Consider the following 18,681-nt stretch of genomic DNA (forward strand, 5'->3'; position numbering starts at 1 on the left):
TTAAAATGCAAAATCTGGTTAAACCCCCTATGATGACTTCAATGGTTTCCCATCACATCTACAAAAAATTGAAACCTCTTTTCCTAGTTTTCAAAGACTCTGATGATCTGGCATCTTTTTTTCTCTCCAATTTAATCTTCCTCATGCACTTTGATCACCTCAAGTGCTGTGCTCTATAGCACATCTGATTTATTTCTATTCCTTAAGCAAGTGAATTCCTGCCTTGGGGACTCTGCAATTTCTGCTCTCTCTGCCTGGTGTACTCTTCCTCAGGATTTCCATATAGCTTTCCCTTTAATTTCTATTTATTCAATTTATCTCAAAAGTATCCTTCTCTGAAATTCCTCCCCTGAGCACTGTTTCTAAAGTAGCACTTCCTTTCCATGCTCTCAGCTTTATTTTCTTCTTAGCACAGGTCACTACCTGGCCTTCACCTGGCCACTACCTGGCCTTCACATTGACCTATGTGTTATCTGTTTATGTGTTTACTTTTTGTCTCCTCCACTAGAACACATGTGCCTTGTGAACAAGGGCATTATCTCTGTTGTTTTCTGCTATATCTCACGGCCTAGGACGGTGCATGACACAGAGTAAAAACTCAACAAATATGTGGAATGAGTGAAAGAATGAATGAATGGATTAGCTCTTCAGTCTACTCCTATCCCAGTCATACTTCTGAAATTGTCAAACTCACCAATCAGCTCCAGGGTGTTTCCTCTGTCATCTTTCTTTCTTCTTTTTTTTTTTTTTTTTTTTTTTTTTTTTTTTTTTTTTTTTTTTTTTTTGAGACAGAGTCTTGCTCTGTCACCTAGGCCAGAGTGCAATGGTGCGATCTTGGCTCACTGCAACCTCCGCCTGCTGGGTTCAAGCGATTCTCCTGCCTCAGCCTCACAAGTAGCTGGGACTGCGGGCATGCGCCACCATGCCTGGCTAATTTTTATATTTTTAGTAGAGACAGGATTTTGCCATATTGGCCAGGCTGGTCTCCAACTCCTGACCTCAGGTGATCTGCTCACCTTGGCCTCCCAAAGTATCTGTCATCTTTCTTGTTATGTGAATTATTTATGGTGTGGGCTATGAGGTTAAAATAGAGACCCCAAAATACAGTGATTGTAGAGAGAATTTACTTTATTTTTTTCACAAGGGAGTCCAAATGGCAGTAGGCAGTCCACAGCAGACAGATGGCTCGCTTCTTAAGAGCATTCAGGTTCCTAGGTTCCTTTCACCAGTTTCTCTGATATTCCTCGGAGTACTGTCCTCATGTGCATGACGGAAGCTGAGCCCCTTCCATGTCCACATTCCAGCCTATGGAAAACCAGGAAAAGAGAAAGGGGGCATGCATACCCAATACTGTAAGGCCAAGTATAGCACATTACATAAGCTTCTTTTTCTCACACTCCGCTGACTCGAGCTCAGCCTCATGGCCACATCTAGCTGCAAAAGAGACTGGGGAATGTGGTCTCCATGTAAGTGGTTTTGTGTCCAGCCAGAGCTCAGTGGTTTCTATTACTAAAAGAAAAATGGAGAAAATGGGTACAGAGAACAAGCAGGAGTCTCTGCCACATCTTACGCGTATTTGTTACAGAGGATCATTCTCTCCTTCATAGAATACTTTTGTTCTTTTGGCTTCAGTGACACCACCACACTCTCCTGGTTTTCCTCCTGCCCCTCTGCCTACTCACTCAATCTCTTTTGCTGGGTGAACTTATTCTGTTTGAACTCTGCATGTTGGACTTCCTGAAGGCTTCGTCCTGTGCCATCTTTTATTCCTTCCATCTACATGCTTCTCTAGGTAATTTTATTTAATTATGTGATTTTTATATACCACATTGATAGAAATAATTTCTGAATTTATGTCTTTAGCCATGACCTTTCCCTGGAGCTCCAAATTCATATATCCAGTCACATAATTAACATAGCTGATCATAACTCTTGGTTGCTTGGGCTACCCATGCCCCTCTCCCAAGCCTGCTCCTGCTTCAGTTTTTTGCATTTCAAGAAACAGAGAAATAGTTTCAGCATCATTCCAGGTGCTCAGACAAAAACCTTAGGTATCATTCTTAGCTTAGTTCTTCTCTCACTTCCCCTCATCCAGTTCATTGACAAGTTTATACCCTCAACCTCCAAAGAAACATATCCTGAGTTTGTTAACTTTTTTCTGTCTTCCCCATTACCAGCCTGAGCCCAGCCAGCCTCACCATTTTACTGGATGACTCATCTTCCTGCTGCCACTTTCACTGCCAACAAGCCAACCTTACACAGTGCCCTAAGTGATGAATTAAAAACATAAATCGGTTCATGTTGATCATTGAACCCTTTCCCATCTCACCTTGAATAAAACCCAAACTCTCTACCCTGGTCTACAAAGCCCTACAGGGACTGGCACCATCCACCTCTCCAGCCTCATCTCATGTCACCTGCTTTCTCAATGACCCACTCCCATCACAGTGGCACATACCAAGTCTATTTCCATTTTAGGGAAGATATGAGGCAGAAAGACCTTAAATGGATGTTTTCTCTGCATGAAATGCTTGTGCCCCAGATCTTCCCCAGGAAGCTCCTTCTCATCCTTTAGGTCACACTGCAAAGGTCAACTCCTTAGAGAAGTTGTCTCTGTCCACGCAGTCTGCGGTAGACTCGCCCTTTCAACCCACCACTCTTAGTCGCATCACCCTGTCTTATTCTCTCAATAACAGGTAACACTACCTAGCAAAATATATGTGTTTATTCGCTGTCCATATGCCCTCACAGTGGATGTGAATTTCATGGGAGCAGGGCTTGTCTTGGGCCCTACTGCAATCCAGGGCCAGGCACACGTTGGGCCCTCAGTAAGGATCTGCTGAATGAATGTCTGAATACAGCTCCAATTCTGGAACCTCTTTAGCATCCCAGGAGTATTCTAAAGAACATGACAGCATGAAGAAAAAGTCTATATTTCCAACCTCTTTTAAAGACTTTTTCCAAACTGCCTTAGTACCATAAAATCTGCTTTTCTCTTCTATATAAGGACGCAAAATTATATTCTCCTTTAGTAAATGCACTCAGGCATATTCAGGAGAGACCACAGCTTGTAGTGCTCAGGTTCTTACTCTGAGTCCATGGACCTTCTAGGGGTCCATGGATGTGCTGAAATTATATGCAGAAGATACATTCATTTTTCTGGGAGGTAGGGTCATAGGTTTGTTGGAGACTCAGAGGGGGTCAGTGGCCCAAATAAAATCCACTTTATTGTGGAAAAAGTATTAGAGACCAGGCACGGTACCTCGTATCTGTAATCTCAACACTTTGGGAGGCTGAGGTGGGTGGATCACTGAGGTCAGGAATTTGAGACCAGTCTGGCCAACATGGCGAAACCCCGTCTCTACTAAAAATACAAAAAAACAAAAACAAACAAAAAATTGCCGGGCAAGGTGGCAGGTGCCTGTAATGCCAGCTACTAAGGAAGTTGAGGCAGGAGAATCACTTGAACCTGGGAGATGGAGGTTGCACTGAGCCAAGATCACGCCACTGCACTCCAGCCTGAGTGACAAAGTGAGACTCCATCTCAAAAAAAAAAAAAAAAAAGGTTTAGAGACGGACTTGCAAGATCTGTATTTGAGTTCTGGTGATGTCAGTCACAAATAATGCAAATTTGTGCAGATTATGTAATTTATTTAGATTCTAGTTTTCTTATCTTTAAAAATAATCGGACTCACATGTATTCTGACTTACACATACCCACACTTAAATTATATTTAATCCCATCACAGGATGCTATGTGCTTTACTGTATCTCCCAGGTAATGACAATGAGGTTCAGAGTCTACTCAGGCTACTTGCCCCAAATCACATTTGTCCCCATATAAGTTCTGGATCAAGACCCATGCTTCTCCCATGCTTCAAATTGCCTGCTATTTTATTTATTTTTTTATGTAGACACAGTCTCGCTCTGTCACCCAGGCTGGACTGCAGTGGTGCGATCTTGGTTCACTGCAACCTTCACCTCCTGGGTTCAAGCTATTCTTCTGCCTCGGCCTCCCAAGTAGCTGGGATTACAGGTGCCCACCATCACGCCCAGCTAATTTTTGTATTTTTAGTAGACACAGGATTTCACCATGTTGGCCAGGCTGATCTCAAACTCCTGACCTCAGGTGATCCACCCACCTCCACCTCCCACAGTGCTAGGATTCCAGGCATGAGCCACCATGAGCAGCCTGCTCTTTACATAAGAGTTTGCAGTATCATCATTCTGCAGTCCAATTTCTCTGGGTGAAATAACGTCTTGGACCACTTCACAGCAAGTACCATAGAGAAAAGCAGCTAGCTGGTGATGTAGTTTCCCAGCCAGATAAGCACACTCCTGAACCACAGCACAGCCCTGTGAACCCAGGAGTATGGGCTTTATAATCCATTCTTGAGAGAAGAGAAAACGAAAGCACAAAGAGATTAAGTAATTGACTCTAGGTCAGAAAGTTAGTAATTTTCAGGGCTTAAAGATTATGCTTCATGATGTAGTGTTTTCTTAAATTTTCTACTAAGATGACCTTGAGAATCTCTACTAAGATTCTTCACTAGAGAGCTGACTCTTATCTTCATAGTTTAGTATTTGGCTGTTCTTCAAAAAATTATTTTAAAGTACTTTGCAAAGCTGGAGTAATATTTTTTTTCTAAGAGGACAGGAAGATACGTAATGTGCCCATTGAACAAGGACTAATGACATTGTTAGGAAGGAAGGAAAAAGGATATCACTTCTACATCGATTTCAGTTTTTATGCATTAACACCAGACAATGACCTCTAAAATGAGAAGAGCGCTAGCTTAACATTGTAAATTGACAAGGATCTTGGAAATGAGGAATTAAGGTCAGAGATTCGACTGTATAGATTCTACTCATGGCAGGGTAAGAGGCAACCGCGAATAACATGAAAGCACCTGGTAAGTATTTGACTTCTTTTTTTTCCTTTCCCTCTGCTTACACCAATGGTCTATTATACTTCATAAAAAATAGAGACAGTACTGAGACTGTTTCCAAGACAGCCTTTAGGTGGCTAACAGTGTCACACTGGCCAGTCTCAGGGACCAGTTGTGCAGTTCACTTTTGATTTGAAATACAGTTGCTGTTAAGCATAAGTTAAAAGCTGAGTTCTCAAAAGTTGTGTCATTGCATAGGAGTTTAAATATAAGCAATAGCTTATTGGCTACTAAGTGCAGTTTTTGTAGTCCTCCCATCCAAATATGCCTCTAGATCATATACTCTGGTCAGATATGCTTTTGAGAGACTGTTCAGGCAAAGGCAAGTCTACCTTCCCAGATGGTTTTCAGTGCATTTCTGCCCCACAAACCAGAGCAACTCTCCAGTTTCTTTCTTTCTGTCTTTCTTTTCCAAGGTCAAAGCTCAGACAGCTTGGTTCTCCAAGAGACTGATGGCCCCAATCCCTGAAATGAACAGCAGTCCTAAAGAGCAACAGCCTCTCTGCCAAGGGGAATGGCAACACCAGGCAAAGCCAATGGACTCACATCTCTTTTATGATTCCATGAGGCGTTCATAATCACAGGGAGTAGCTGCATTGCTAATTAGCGGTCACAGAGGTGGTGAGGGCCTCATTCATTCATTCACTCTTTCTTTCAGTGAATACATCTTCAACTGGAAACAATTCTTTTGATGATTATCTGAATGTTCTCGCAGCATGAAGGCCTGCTTTCCATGACCTCTACGTCTCATCCACACTTGGCCAACCACGGAATCAATGAGATTTGACCCACCAAACATCAGACCCTTCCTATAAAAAACTAATCTTTTTATTCAACAAATATTTCTTGAGTGATCGCTACCTGTGAGCACTATGCTAGGTGTTGGGGATAAAACAATAAACAAATGAGACAAAATCATGGCCTTCAAGATGCTTGTTTTCTAGAGGGCAGAAATACACAACACATACAAAATACTAACATTTCAGATTATGGTATATTCCATGGAGAAAGCTAAAGAGGTCAAGAGAATAAGGAATGTAGGTGCATACGTGCATTACATACAGAGTAGTCCCAGAAGACTCCTTTGATAAGGCAACATTGAGCAAAACTGGAAGGAAGTCAAAAGTCAAGTAATGCAGAGGTGTGGGAAAAGAACTTTCTAGGCAGAGGGAACCGTGAATGCAAAGGTCCTAAAAGAGGAGCAAGTTTGTCTTGTCTGACGAATGATGATATGCATGGGTGAGCAGGAAAAGTGATAAGAGATGAGGTCAGAGAAACAATGGAGCCAGATTGAGTAGGACCTTAGAGGCTACTCTAGGATGCTGCCTTTTACTCTGAGTGCATTGGAAGCCACTGGCAAGTTTTGAGCAGCAATGGCTATTTAGGCTGCTCTGAGGAGAATGGAATATGGGGTGAAAGGCTGGGAGCAGGCAGACCAGTCAGGAAGAACAACAGAAATTGCTGATTGCCACATAGTAGCCATCTGCCCTTTCTTTCTTTAGCAACAGAACCCTGACTCTTGCCGGGTGCGGTGGCTCACGCCTGTAATCCCAGCACTTTGGGAGGCCGAGGTGGGCAGATCACGAGGTCAGGAGATCAAGACCATCCTGGCTAACACCGTGAAACCCCGTCTCTACTGAAAAATACAAAAAATTAGCCAGGCGTGGTGGCAGGCACCTGTAGTCCTAGCTACTCGGGAGGCTGAGGCAGGAGAATGGCGTGAACCCAGGAGGCAGAGCTTGCAGTGAGCCGAGATTGCGCCACTGCACTCCAGCCTGGGTGACAGAGCAAGATTCCAACTTAAAAAAAAAAAAAAAAGAACCCTGATTCTTATTTGGCAGCAATGCACCCAGCTAAAGTCTAGATTTCCTAGAACTTCGTCCCCTGTCCCTTACAATTAGACAGAGTCCTGTGATTAATTTCTGGCCAATGACCTATAAGAAAGTAGATTCATAGCACACTTAGGAGCACTGCTTAAAAACAGCCTACTCAATTGGGAGGAGTTCTTTGCTCTTTTGCTTCCTTCTGCTGCCAACCTGGAACATAGACATAATGGCTGGAACCCTAGCAGCCATCTGCAACCATAAGATGCCCTTTCTGTTTTGTTTTGTTTTTCTCCCCTCCTGCATTCTTATCATTTATTTGTGGTAAGAACACTCAAAATCTATTCTCTTAGCACTTTTCATACAATGTTATTAACTATAGTCCTTATAGAACTCTTGAATTTATTCCTGCTGCCTAGCTGAAATTTTGTATCCTTTGACCAACATCTTCTCAATCCCTATCCTTCCCTCCTTAAACCCTGTTAACTATAATTCTACTCTCTGCTTCAATGAGATGGACTTTTTTAGATTTCACATTTAAGAGAGATCATGTAGTATTTGTCTTTCTGGGTCTGGCTTATTTCCTTCAACATAATATCCTCCAGATTAACCTCTGTTATTGCAAATGACAGGATTTCCTTCTTGAGGCTGGATAGTATTATCCATTCATCCACTGATGGACACTTCGGTTGATTCCATATCTTGGCTATTGTGCACAATGCTGCAAGGAACATATCAAAGAGGTATGAATATTTCATACCTTTTTGAAATGCTGATTACATTGCATAAGATGGCCTTTAAAATGGAAGCCACGCGCTGAGGATGGTGGACCAGAAAGCTCAGGTGGGTCCCTGAGGATAGCACAGAAATACCACACCTAATCTGGACTGCCTATTTCTGGACTTGTTTCACATGAGAGAGAAATGGCCCGGGCACGGTGGCTCATGCCTGTAATCCCAGCACTTTAGGAGGCCGAGGTGGGTGGATTATTTGAGGTCAGGAGTTCGAGACCAGCCTGGCCAACTTGATGAAACACCGTCTCTACTAAAAATACAAAAATTAGTCAGACTTGGTAGTACACGCTTGTAATCCCAGCTACTTGGGAGGCTGAGGCACGAGAATTGCTTGAACCCGGGAGAAGGAGGTTGCGGTGAGCTGAGATCACACCACTGCACTCCAGCCTGGGCAACAAAGGGAGACTCCGTCTCAAAAAGAAAAAAAAAAGACAGAGAGAGAGAGAGAGAGAGAGAGAAATAAAGTTCTTTTCTGTTTAAGCCACTGGTTTTTAAATTTGGGTTTTTCCAGCTATATGTAGCTAAACTGAAACATGATGAATGTAAGTAGCCTTTGCAACAATCCAGGTGAGAGAAGATCTTGCTCTGGCCCTGGCGAGGTGGCAGAGGTGGTCAGATTTTTTCTTTTTGAAAGGTAATGCCTATAGGATTTGCAGATGGTTTAGATACAAGAATAAATGAACTATTAATAGAAAATCTGACTTCCGGTTTGGGGCCCAAGTGACTTGAGAGTGTAATGATTTACAGAAATGCAGAAGGCTATGGAGGGGACAGGCTTGGGTGTGGGACTGGGGTTGGTGGGAACGGCAGCCTAGGGCACATGTGGCAGCATGGCCTCGATAGAAGCAGGAACACAATGAAACAGGAAGGGAGGCCAAGAGCACGGGGCATAGATTGGTAGGAAATGAGTGAGCTCTCATCCTACTGCTTCTATTTTCTCAACGAAGTCTGATCCAGGTCATCCCCTGAGACTGAAGGGAAGAAAGCAGAGGGTGGAGATGGGAGGTTTGAAGACAGAGACACTATAAAATAGTCCTTTTAGTGAGTGGGATTGCTGGGCAGCCATGGGTGTGCATCCATCTGAAATTTGTGCTCTCTAATATAAAGAAAAGCCACTTACCAGCGCTGTGTGTTTTTCTGCAATCCGGTCCAGTTGCATGATTGGGTTTAACTGAGCCTGGGTTTCACCAGACAAGCACTGTAGGACATAAGATGAGAGAAACAGGGAGAATGAAGGGGTGTTTGCAAGAAGGATCAGAATGATGGATCAGTAATCAAAACTGGATAAAGAAAGAAGAAACACATGAGATGGATGAACACAGAGTTGACAGTTCTTGAAAAGACTGAAAAACAGGGTGGGTTCCAGAGAAGCCAAACAGAAGGATAGAAGGTTGTGAAGGGGGAAAAGGAGATTTTGGAGGAGATGCAATTAGTCATCATTGAGGACAAGGTCAAATGAGTCACTGGAGAGAGAAGGAATTGAGAAGCTAAAGATATTGAATGGAGGTCAAGGTGCTGAATAAAGTATATTCCATTATAAGACTACTAATAAAATTCGTTCACAACTTCCTCTAATTAGATTTGTTATCTGCTTTGAATAAAGATACCATTCATTAGTCTAAGTACTTTAAATTTAATTTTTTTTTCTGAAGGGATATTTATGGGACTTCAAAGAACAAAGTTTTACCCAAACAACTAAGTTTTTGTTGGGTGAAAATACAAAGCATTTTTTTCCATGTGAAACTTCTTTGTATCTTGATATCTTTTCTTTTTCTTCTGTGAGTTTTTTTAGGTGGCGAGTCTATTAACGCAATCTTTTAAAGATTGACCTGTTTATTCTCCCTAAAATAGTTCATGTCGTAGCTTGTTTCTTCTAAGCTGGACTTTGCCCCCTTGTACTTTCCTCACAACTTTTTCATTGTTTTTTAAAATAACATTTATTCTCATATTTACTTATTTTTCTCAGATGTTTGTTTCCTTTCTTCCTGCTCCATCTCCGTGTTCCTCAGATTCCTTTCCTTAGGAGAAAAAATTGGGATATTTCCCACAGCATGCTGTGAGAAAACTCTCTGGACTTCCTGGGGGTGGGACTTGTGGACACAGAGGGTCTTGCACACTATTTTATATCCAGCGAGTGTTCAGATTACAGGGCCAGGCCTCAGATACAGGTCCAGTTGTGGAAGGTGGTCCCTGAAACATTATGAACACTGCTTTGCTCCTTCCGTCTCCTAGTCCCCCTTCTTAAGCTCAAACATTATTAATCGGGAGTCTGTTCTGGGCTACTCATTGCACTGATTAAAGTAATTCACATTAACGAGCAATGACTGATCTACTCAATTCTCTTAGGGGAAGTCACATTTCTAAAATGTGCATATTAATCCATATAAAACCCTGATTCTAGAGATAAATGTGAAACAAATGATTAACACTCTATTCAGGGTTTTCGGATACAGAACAAAAGATTTTCTCTTGTCTTGGGGCCCCAAAACAGCCTTCTCATCCCTTAGAAAGTGGGCTAGGACAATGTAAAACTGGGCAGAATATTGTGTGTGTGTGTGTGTGTGTGTGTGTGTGTACATGTGTCTCTCTGTGTGTGCAGCACCTCTCACCTCATCTACACATCTCTCTAGCTCATGATATATGTTTCAAATCATGAACCAGAGATATTCATATGTGAACGCGGTTAAGACATATTCTTAAAGAGTAAGTTCTCGGTCTAGGATAATATTTTGTAATTTTCCATATAAAATTCTTCAGATGCCCAACTTGTTGAAGGTTTTCAGGAGCCTAGTCTTAGAATCACAGAGGTTCGTGGCTCCTGGTTCCTCCTTAAATCCAATTGTTCATTACTGGAATATACAAATGAGTAGGGAGCCAGAGATGATAGGCACCAGAAACTGAGGTTTCCATTTCTCAACGTGGCCTGAACTAAATGAATTCAATCTCATTCTCCTATGGGAAGTGGAGGAAAAGGGCTCTGGCTGGGAAGTACTGCTGTGCAGTGGTTAGTATAGTGGGTCTGAGGGTCAAATAGATTTGAGTGCAACTCCCAACCCAACTCCCACTACTAGCTTTGGGACCTCGGGTGAGTCACACAGGCCTCAGGTGCTACAGCTTCTATAAATAGTGATATAGTATTCTTACATAAAGTGTGGCTGATTAGAGCAGCCCTTCCGTGGATCAACCACCCCATCAGAGGATCTGTGCCTACAATAGAGCCTTGTCTGCCTCGGGAGGTTCTTTCAGGTCCAGAAGCTTCCCCATGGAGGGAAGAGAGGCAGCAATGAAATCGGCGTATAGGGGGACTGGGCTCTTTCCCCTTCATGTCTACCAGGGCAATGACCTCCTAGAGTCCGCTATGCACCCCACTTGCCTCTCTGGTCACTGAGAGGTGAAGTAGCTGTAGGACCAGGAAAAGCAAGAAGAGAGCGTCCTCTTCTGCTCCCCTTCCCGGGAGTCTGGGCGCTGAGCCTGGCTCTCTGGGGCGTGTTTGAACATAACTCGCACCGCTTACTTTTTTCCCATCTCAGCAGTCTTGAGCCTGAATCCTAGTACCTTTTGCCGGCCTTGTGTAAGCAGCTTGCACGGGATATATAAGGAGAATCAAGTTTCTGAACTTCAAAAAATGTAAAGTCAGTCGTGCTTCTTCCTGCCGGTGACTGTTTACGAGAGGGAAGTCAGCGGGGCCCCGAAGAGGTCGCTGGTGGCGCAGAAACCGCGGCCAGATTGTGAAGAACAGGGGAAGGAAAAAAAAAAAAAACCAGAAAGTTTCTTCCTTGTTGCGAATAATCGCCGCCCCCCCACCTCCGCCCCCAGCAGAAGCGGTAACGTGACACCCGAGCGAAATCCCGAGACCCGAGCGGAGAGGGAGGGGAAAGGGAGGAGAGAGCTGCGGAGCGCCGGAGGGAGAAAGGGGAGGAGAAGGAGGAAAACCCCTGTCAAGGAGGTGGAGCGAGGGGATGGTGTCCGCCTCCTGTTCCTCCCTGCCGTTTTTTAGAGAAGCCTGAACCGGGACAAAACACGCTGAGACCTACAGACACAAAGCCGGGGGGTCCACGCTGGCGCTGGAGGCGAGCCCCGGCGGCCGCAAGCGAGCCCGAGGCGCTGCAGGGCGCGGGGCGTGGGGACGCTAGCGGGCGCGGGACGGGCAGCGCCGCGAACCGGGGCCGGACACCTCGGCTGCTCGGGCCGCGGCGGCGGGGACCATGCCGAGGAAAGTCTCCTGAGCCCGGCAACTTCGGCCCCTCCCCGCCCCCACCCGCTGCCCTCCGCGCGGCCCTCCCCATGTGCAGCCGGCCAGCCGGGCTCTCCTCCTCGCGGCGGATGGGTGACCTTTTCCTGGCACGAGCAGGCTGTGCGAGGCGGCGGAGCAGGCGATGAAGAAGAAGCAGCAGCATCCCGGCGGCGGCGCGGATCCCTGGCCCCATGGGGCCCCTTTGGGGGGCGCCCCTCCGGGCCTGGGCAGCTGGAAACGCCGGCTGCCCCTGCTGCCTTTCCTGCGCTTCTCCCTCCGGGACTACGGCTTCTGCATGGCCACCCTGCTGGTCTTCTGCCTGGGCTCCCTCCTCTATCAGCTCAGCGGGGGACCCCCTCGCTTCCTGCTCGACCTGCGGCAGTATTTGGGTAAGAAAGCTGGCCAGGCTCTAGGGCGGCGCCTAATGCGCAAAGTTGTGAGGCGGGGAGAGGGGCGCGCCGGGGACTTCTCGCGCTGCCACCGCGCGCCGCCGTCGCCGCCGCCCCGGGGCTCTCCAGGTGCGAAGCCCGCGAGCATCTGTGCCGCGGTCTGGAGCGCCTTTTTCCTCCCGCGCGTCCGGCTGGCCTCACCCAGGCGGTGGCGCCGCTGGGTTGCACTGCCTACAGGTACCCCGGGGCAGGGCACCGCTCACCTTCCGCCCGTCCCACCTCCGCCACCCCCGCCCCGGCTGGGGCGGAGTGGATGGGTGTGTGGGGTGTGCGGGAGTGTGTATCTTCAGGCTTGGCGGCGCGGGGAGTGGCGAAGGAAAGGGACAGTCCGCTCCGTGGCATTGTTAGTGACCACAGTTCAGTCCCGTCCCGCGCGCGGGGGAGTGCGGGTGGGTTTAGCCCCTCCCCACGGTCCCCTCTGAGAATTCTGTCCCGCGGATCCTGCCCGCCAGCCCTGTTGACTCCGTGCTGTCCCCGGGCTGGCTTGTCCCTTGGCCGCCGCTGCCCACCCCGTCGCCCGCAGCTAGCCTGGCGCGGGGAACGGGCTGCATCTAGGGGTTTGGGGCTGCCAGAGGGCGCGGGTCAGCCTGGCCAGCAATGTCGCCTCCAGTAACCCGAGGATCCTCGGCGCTGTGTGCGTCTCAAGCTCAAGTCAAAACTTGTGTGTGTGTGGTTTATTAGGAGAGAGGACGCCTATCTTTAGCAGAAGTAAGGAAGGGGTTGTGATGGGAGGGAAAAAGCCCTTCCAGCAAGAAGACGTGACCCCGCAGCTCCCTCGTTTCGGCTACGGGAGCCAGGGGTGCCAGGGCTGGGCGAGCGCAAGCCCAGGTCGCAAGGACGATGCTGGCCTGCGCGTTCGAGCCAAGGGAGGATGCAGATCCCTCAGAAGTCTGTGGCCAGAAGAGGTCGTGCGGGGGTGAAGGCTGGGAGAGCTCCAGCTTCTTGCAAGCATTCGAAGTGATAAGCCTGAGCATCTGCACGATGAGAGCGAGTGTGGGGAAGCAGAGCCACCGAAGTGCTGGAAGGAAAATGGGCCAAATGACCCGGGCCAGCTGAAGGCTGCCACAGTTACCCCAAATGTCGCTTCGTGGCAGAAGCCACAGGTCTAGATAGCAAACCGTTTGGAGAATAGAGAAAAGAAAAGAAAACCCAAAACAAACAAACAAAACAAAACAAAAAAACAAAACTACATCAGCAAAGTTACAAATGTGTTAGGGCATTTGGAAATGTAGACGTGGATAAAATAATGTTCTTTATCTTGTACAAGACCTCATATTTTAAAAGTTACACTTTTATTTCTTTATAAACTTTGGGGAACTATAGATTAGAGGAAAAGTTTGCCCAAGTAGATTTCCATAGCATTTGGTTTCATAGAGGATTTGGGGCAATATACCCTTTATTAGGGAATCAAACCTTTTCTTTTCGTAAGTTCTATATTGTGGAGTCTCATAACTTCCTCCACTCTCTGACACCTGCTAGTCCCACAAAAGTTAACAGTATTTTCATCACCAGCAGCAATCCCTGTTAACAGGCATTGGGAGGCAAGCGTTGAGGCTCAGCGTCTTTCTCCATTAAGTCTGACAATGAATTCTTGCAGAAGTTCTAAGTAATATATGGAGGCTAGGGGTGTAGGGAAAAGTGTAAGGGACCAGAATGGAAAACGCCTGTGCTCATTGTCCTCAAAGCACTTGGCCTTGCGTAGGGTACTCAAGATTTCATAGGCCTGGTGTTTCATGGCAGAATTAGAAGCCAGACCTGACTGTCAATGAAACTTCCCACCCAGCTCCTAAAGTTTTGGGGTTCTAACACCTTTCTTGAGGAAGGGAGATTCTGGGAGGAGGAAGGAGCAAAGGTACTACTGAGGATAAAATCAAGAAATTTCAACATATATCGCATTAACATTTTCACTGTATGTTTCCAAACAATGAGGCCTGATAAATTTGGGTGGTCAGCTGGTAGAAGGGTGAATTCTCAGCTTCTGCTCAGGAAACTAGGAAGAACTGAAAGATTGAATGCTGCTTCTGTTACTAGCTGATCATTACATTTCTGACTGATGTGATAGGTTCAAAATGACATCATGGTGAACTGAAAATAGGATACCCTTGACCAAATTTGTCCCCTGTTGTCTTGTCACGTAAATATAATGATTTTTGGGAAAAGTGGGCTTGTGGTATTTTGGATGGTCTAAAATATACCTTTAATAATATAAGGCCACTGTATCTGCAGAATTACTTTCCCGTTTTCCTCCATTCTTTTATTTTAGTGTCTGTCAAAACAAAACTCGTGGTTAGTAAACACATCCTCTCAATTTCCTCAGCCAATTTTGGAACCAAGTATTTTTCTTAAATGTGAGTTCATGTAAAGTCAAAATTTTCCAAATCAAAATATGTTTATATCAAACACTTTACAGAATATTATTTCATTATACTTATACAATATTCTATGTCTGACACACAATGGCCACTCAATAAATATAGGTTGAATTAATGACCCAACCTATTGTATCAAACAGGTAGTGTGATACTTAACATATTGAATATTCTCACAGGAAAGCCAAGAGTAACATTCTTAGTAAAAGCTAATATTTATCATGCATGTACCAGTCAGTGCATACGCAGGGTGACATTCAATCTGCACAGCAGCACTGTTGGTAGGTTCTATTGTTATTTCCATTTTCTATACGGGAAAAATGAAGGCAAAGTGTTATGAAGGACACATAGCAAGCAAGGACTTCAACCCATGTCTATCTGATTGCCGTACCCATTGATTAGCACTGTGGGCAGTTTAAGGAGAAAATGGAAGGACAGCCAAGATGCAAAAGGGAATCTAAAGATCTGGACTGGCTAAAAACGATCAATCACATTTATGTCCATAATTCCACCTTCCTTTTCTTGATACTTGAACTCTGAGTATCTTGAGGAGCCAGCAGAGAAGAGAAATAATTCAAGCAACTGGTCTGCTTTAACTCTACCTTCCTGTATTACTCCGCACTATGCGGCCGCCATTTACATAGGGAACTAGACCCTCCCTGAGTTGGGCAACAACTGGGAGTAATGTTGATCAGACTCGCATCTCCCGGGTGTTTTCTCTTTCTTTAGCAGTTGTGCTGTGTCTAGGCTAGTGGTTCCCAATGTGGGTCCTTGGACCTGCCGCATCAGAATCACCTGGGAACTTGTGACAAACGTACATTCGAAGGTCTTATCCCAAAGCTGCTGAATGAGTCTGGGCACACGGCCCAGCAATCTGTGCGGCAGCAAGTCGTCCAGGTGATTCCAACGCAGAGAATTTGAGAACCGTTGTTATTAAGCAAAGTATTGCTTTCAGGAGGCTTCCCATGTGTTTGAGAGAAAGGAGGAATGTGAGGGGGGGTGGATAGATTTATAAAGTATTTAAAGGTAATAATGTACATGGTTTCACTTTTTAATTTCACCTTTTAAAAATGCACCTTCTTTGCTACTTAAGCTCCACTGTTTTGAGGGAAGGACCAGCCAACAGCACCCACCCCAGCTGGCTTTAGACCTTCCGAGGTTAGGAGAGGTGTGATGTGGGGAGTAGGATGACGTGGGGCAACAGGAAAGCGTAGTATGGGGAAGGAAGAGAACAGTCACTGATGATATTTTCTCTTCTGCACAGGAGACAGCGGTGAACAGTCCTTCTTCCTAGTCAATTTGGGGAAAGGCAGAGTATGTTCCCCTTAAAGAATGTTCTGCTGTAACACATTTGAAAAGAGTAAAGGAAGTGGTGGGGAGGAAAATCATGCAAGGATAACTGTTATCTTGACTTCCCACCCTCAGATTGGATGGAGGGGGAACACAAACATACAATGGGGTAAATAGAAATATATAGCAAATGCTGCACTTAAATTTGGAGACCACGGTCTTTCCAATTCAGTGATTTTTTTTTTTTTTTGAAATAGCATTCAAACTTTGTTTTGCTATGGAAAACAAACAAAAACTCAAATAAAATCTCCCCCAGAAATTAGGTTATGATGCAGCCTTGCTGCCAGTAGCCTTATTACTTATGAGCTGTGGAAATATCAAAAACTTGGAATAACACTCATTACATTGATATAAACAGAATAAGCCAGATGGCTTACTACTGATCTTGTACAACCGAGAAGCTCTAATGATTTATCATCCAGCCTTGGATATGTGATTTAGACTTTATGGGAGCTAAACTTGTTGGATTCATTCCAAGCTGATATGCTTTCCTTTCCATTTTTAATTTATACCACTTTAAATGGAGATATAGAGCTTTAGTTCTCAGAATTGCCAATCTTTACATATATTATATATGAGCCTGGCAATTTAGAGTCAAAAAATGAAAAGTATGTCATTTTATTGAATTTGAAATTCTCTAAGTTTAAGTGCATTTAAAGGAAAATGTGAAAATAGAGGTCCATATCTGTTACAAAATAGTTTCTTTGAACCTTAAAAGCCGAATTTTATTTTTCTTCTGCATTTCACACATGATATAAATATAGTACTTTAGGCTCCAAACAGTAATCTAGGAATTGAATACATAAAATATGATGTTATCAATAGAAATTGTTGACATAGAAAAAATGATATTCTTGTTCATAGTTACAAGTTTATATTGTGGGGTTGGTTGGGGACACAGTGGCACTGTATTAGAGAAAGGATAGAAAATGGAATTCAGCTATGGTAATCCGTCCTGTAAACAAATAGCATGAATGGTGAAAAGCACTCTGCCTTGTAAACTGTTTTTTAATGTAGACTAGTCTCAGTATGAATTGTCTAAGAACACATATAAATGTGGATTATCTAAATACTGTCTTTCTTCAAATTCCCTGTCATCAATCCAGGCTTAAGACAGTGGTTAGTTTTGTTTTGGAGAAACTGGAAAGAAAGTGGTCAAGCTTTTTGAGTCCCAAAAGAAATAGTATCTTTTGCTTCCTCAGAGGGAGGCTGAAGGAGCAGAAACAGTGACTTGGCCTGCAGCTGTACTGGTGGGTGTCCATGATGGACAATGAAAACGCATCTTATTTGATGGATTGTAGCTGCTAGAATTATTAGGAGTTACCGCTTGTTTTTTGGAAAGAAGTAAGACTTTACCACAAATGAATTTTGTCATAAGTATATTTATTTGTATTAAATAGAAACTCGGCTTTAAGCAAACAGTGATATACATAAATCCCTTGTTTTATCAGAAATAGGGAAAAAACACTAACATTTCACAAAAATTCTTATTTGCAAAAGTCAGTGTATCAACTGTTTTGCAAGAGAATTCCAAATGAAGTACATTTTGGCATTTGCTATTAGTTTTTAAACAACTTTGTTGAGATGTAATTCACATACCATATAATTCACCCATTTAAAATTTTTAATAGTTTAATAGTTTTTAATATATTATAGATATTTGTGTAACCATTACCAGAATTTTAGAAGATTTTCATCACCACAAGGAGAAACGCCATACCCTTTATCCAACACTTTTGCACCATCAACCCCAGCCCTAAGCAACCGCTAATTTACTTTCTGTCCGTATAGATTTGCCTATTCTCGGTATTTTATAGAAATATAATAATATAATATGTGGTCTCTTGTGATTGGCTTCTTTTACTTGGCATAATGTTTTCAAGGTTCATCCATGTTAAAGCATGTGTCAGTACTTCCTTCCTTTTTATGGCTGAATAATATTTCCTAAGAATTTTTTTTATTATGGAGTAAAATGTTCCATAAAACTGTATGGATATACCACATTGTGTTTATCCATTCACCCACTAATGGACATTTGGGTTGCTTTCACCTTTTGTCTACTGTAAGTAGTGCTGCTATGAACATTTGTGTTGCAAGCCTTTGTTTCAACACCTGTTTTCTGTTCTTACAAGTATATACCTAGGAGTGGGATTGCTGAGTCATATGGTAATTCTAGGTTTGACTTAGTGAGGAACTGCCAGGCTGTTTCTACAGTGGCTGCACCATTTTACATCCCCCCCAGGAATGTCTGAGAATTCCAATTTCTTCACATCCTCACTGCCATATAATAAACATGATTTACATATTCTTAACACTGGACCCTTTCCAGATATATGATCTTGCTATTAATTTGAGGGTTGGGAAATAAACTGACTTAAATACAGTTCTGTTATGTATTGTTCACTATATTATAGGTATTCACCTTATCAAGGAGCAAGAAATTAGTTTTATATGTAAATGAGTTTTAAAGTGTTAAGTACGGTATCTGGGTATATAGTAAAACCTAAACAAACTCTAAAGAGGATTGAAAATAAGGACCTGTTCTAAAGAATCCTGGGGGTCTTGTTTTATAGTTATGGATTACTTTGACTATTGAACACTTTACATTTATCTCAAATATATGGTAATTCATGGATAGTTAACACCTGTTTTAGAACTGTCATAAAGATTGCTGTGACTTGTATGTGGAATATGACTGTAGCTAATTTTTGAA

The 18,681-nt window shown here is 43.9% G+C and overlaps 1 protein-coding gene and 1 long non-coding RNA gene across 3 annotated transcripts in view; one reads left to right on the forward strand and one right to left on the reverse strand.

The window, feature by feature from the left end:
- Window positions 1-1,110: 1,110 nt before the first annotated feature.
- LOC119625384 (uncharacterized) lies at window positions 1,111-12,007 on the reverse strand. Its single transcript, XR_005241595.2, has 4 exons — window positions 11,899-12,007; window positions 11,122-11,266; window positions 8,687-8,764; window positions 1,111-1,305 (listed from the first exon to the last, which is right to left on the reverse strand). It is a non-coding gene; the product is annotated as an uncharacterized lncRNA (long non-coding RNA).
- UST (uronyl 2-sulfotransferase) overlaps window positions 11,943-18,681 on the forward strand; it is a 321,091-nt gene continuing 314,352 nt past the window's right edge. For both annotated transcript variants that reach the window (XM_008006705.3, XM_008006707.3), the window contains exon 1: window positions 11,943-12,189. In XM_008006705.3, coding sequence (XP_008004896.1) covers window positions 11,943-12,189 — 247 coding nt within the window. The remainder of the gene's footprint in view (window positions 12,190-18,681) is intronic.

This window comes from Chlorocebus sabaeus, chromosome 13 (assembly GCF_047675955.1).
Source record: "Chlorocebus sabaeus isolate Y175 chromosome 13, mChlSab1.0.hap1, whole genome shotgun sequence".
Classification (NCBI taxonomy): Eukaryota; Metazoa; Chordata; class Mammalia; order Primates; family Cercopithecidae; genus Chlorocebus; species Chlorocebus sabaeus.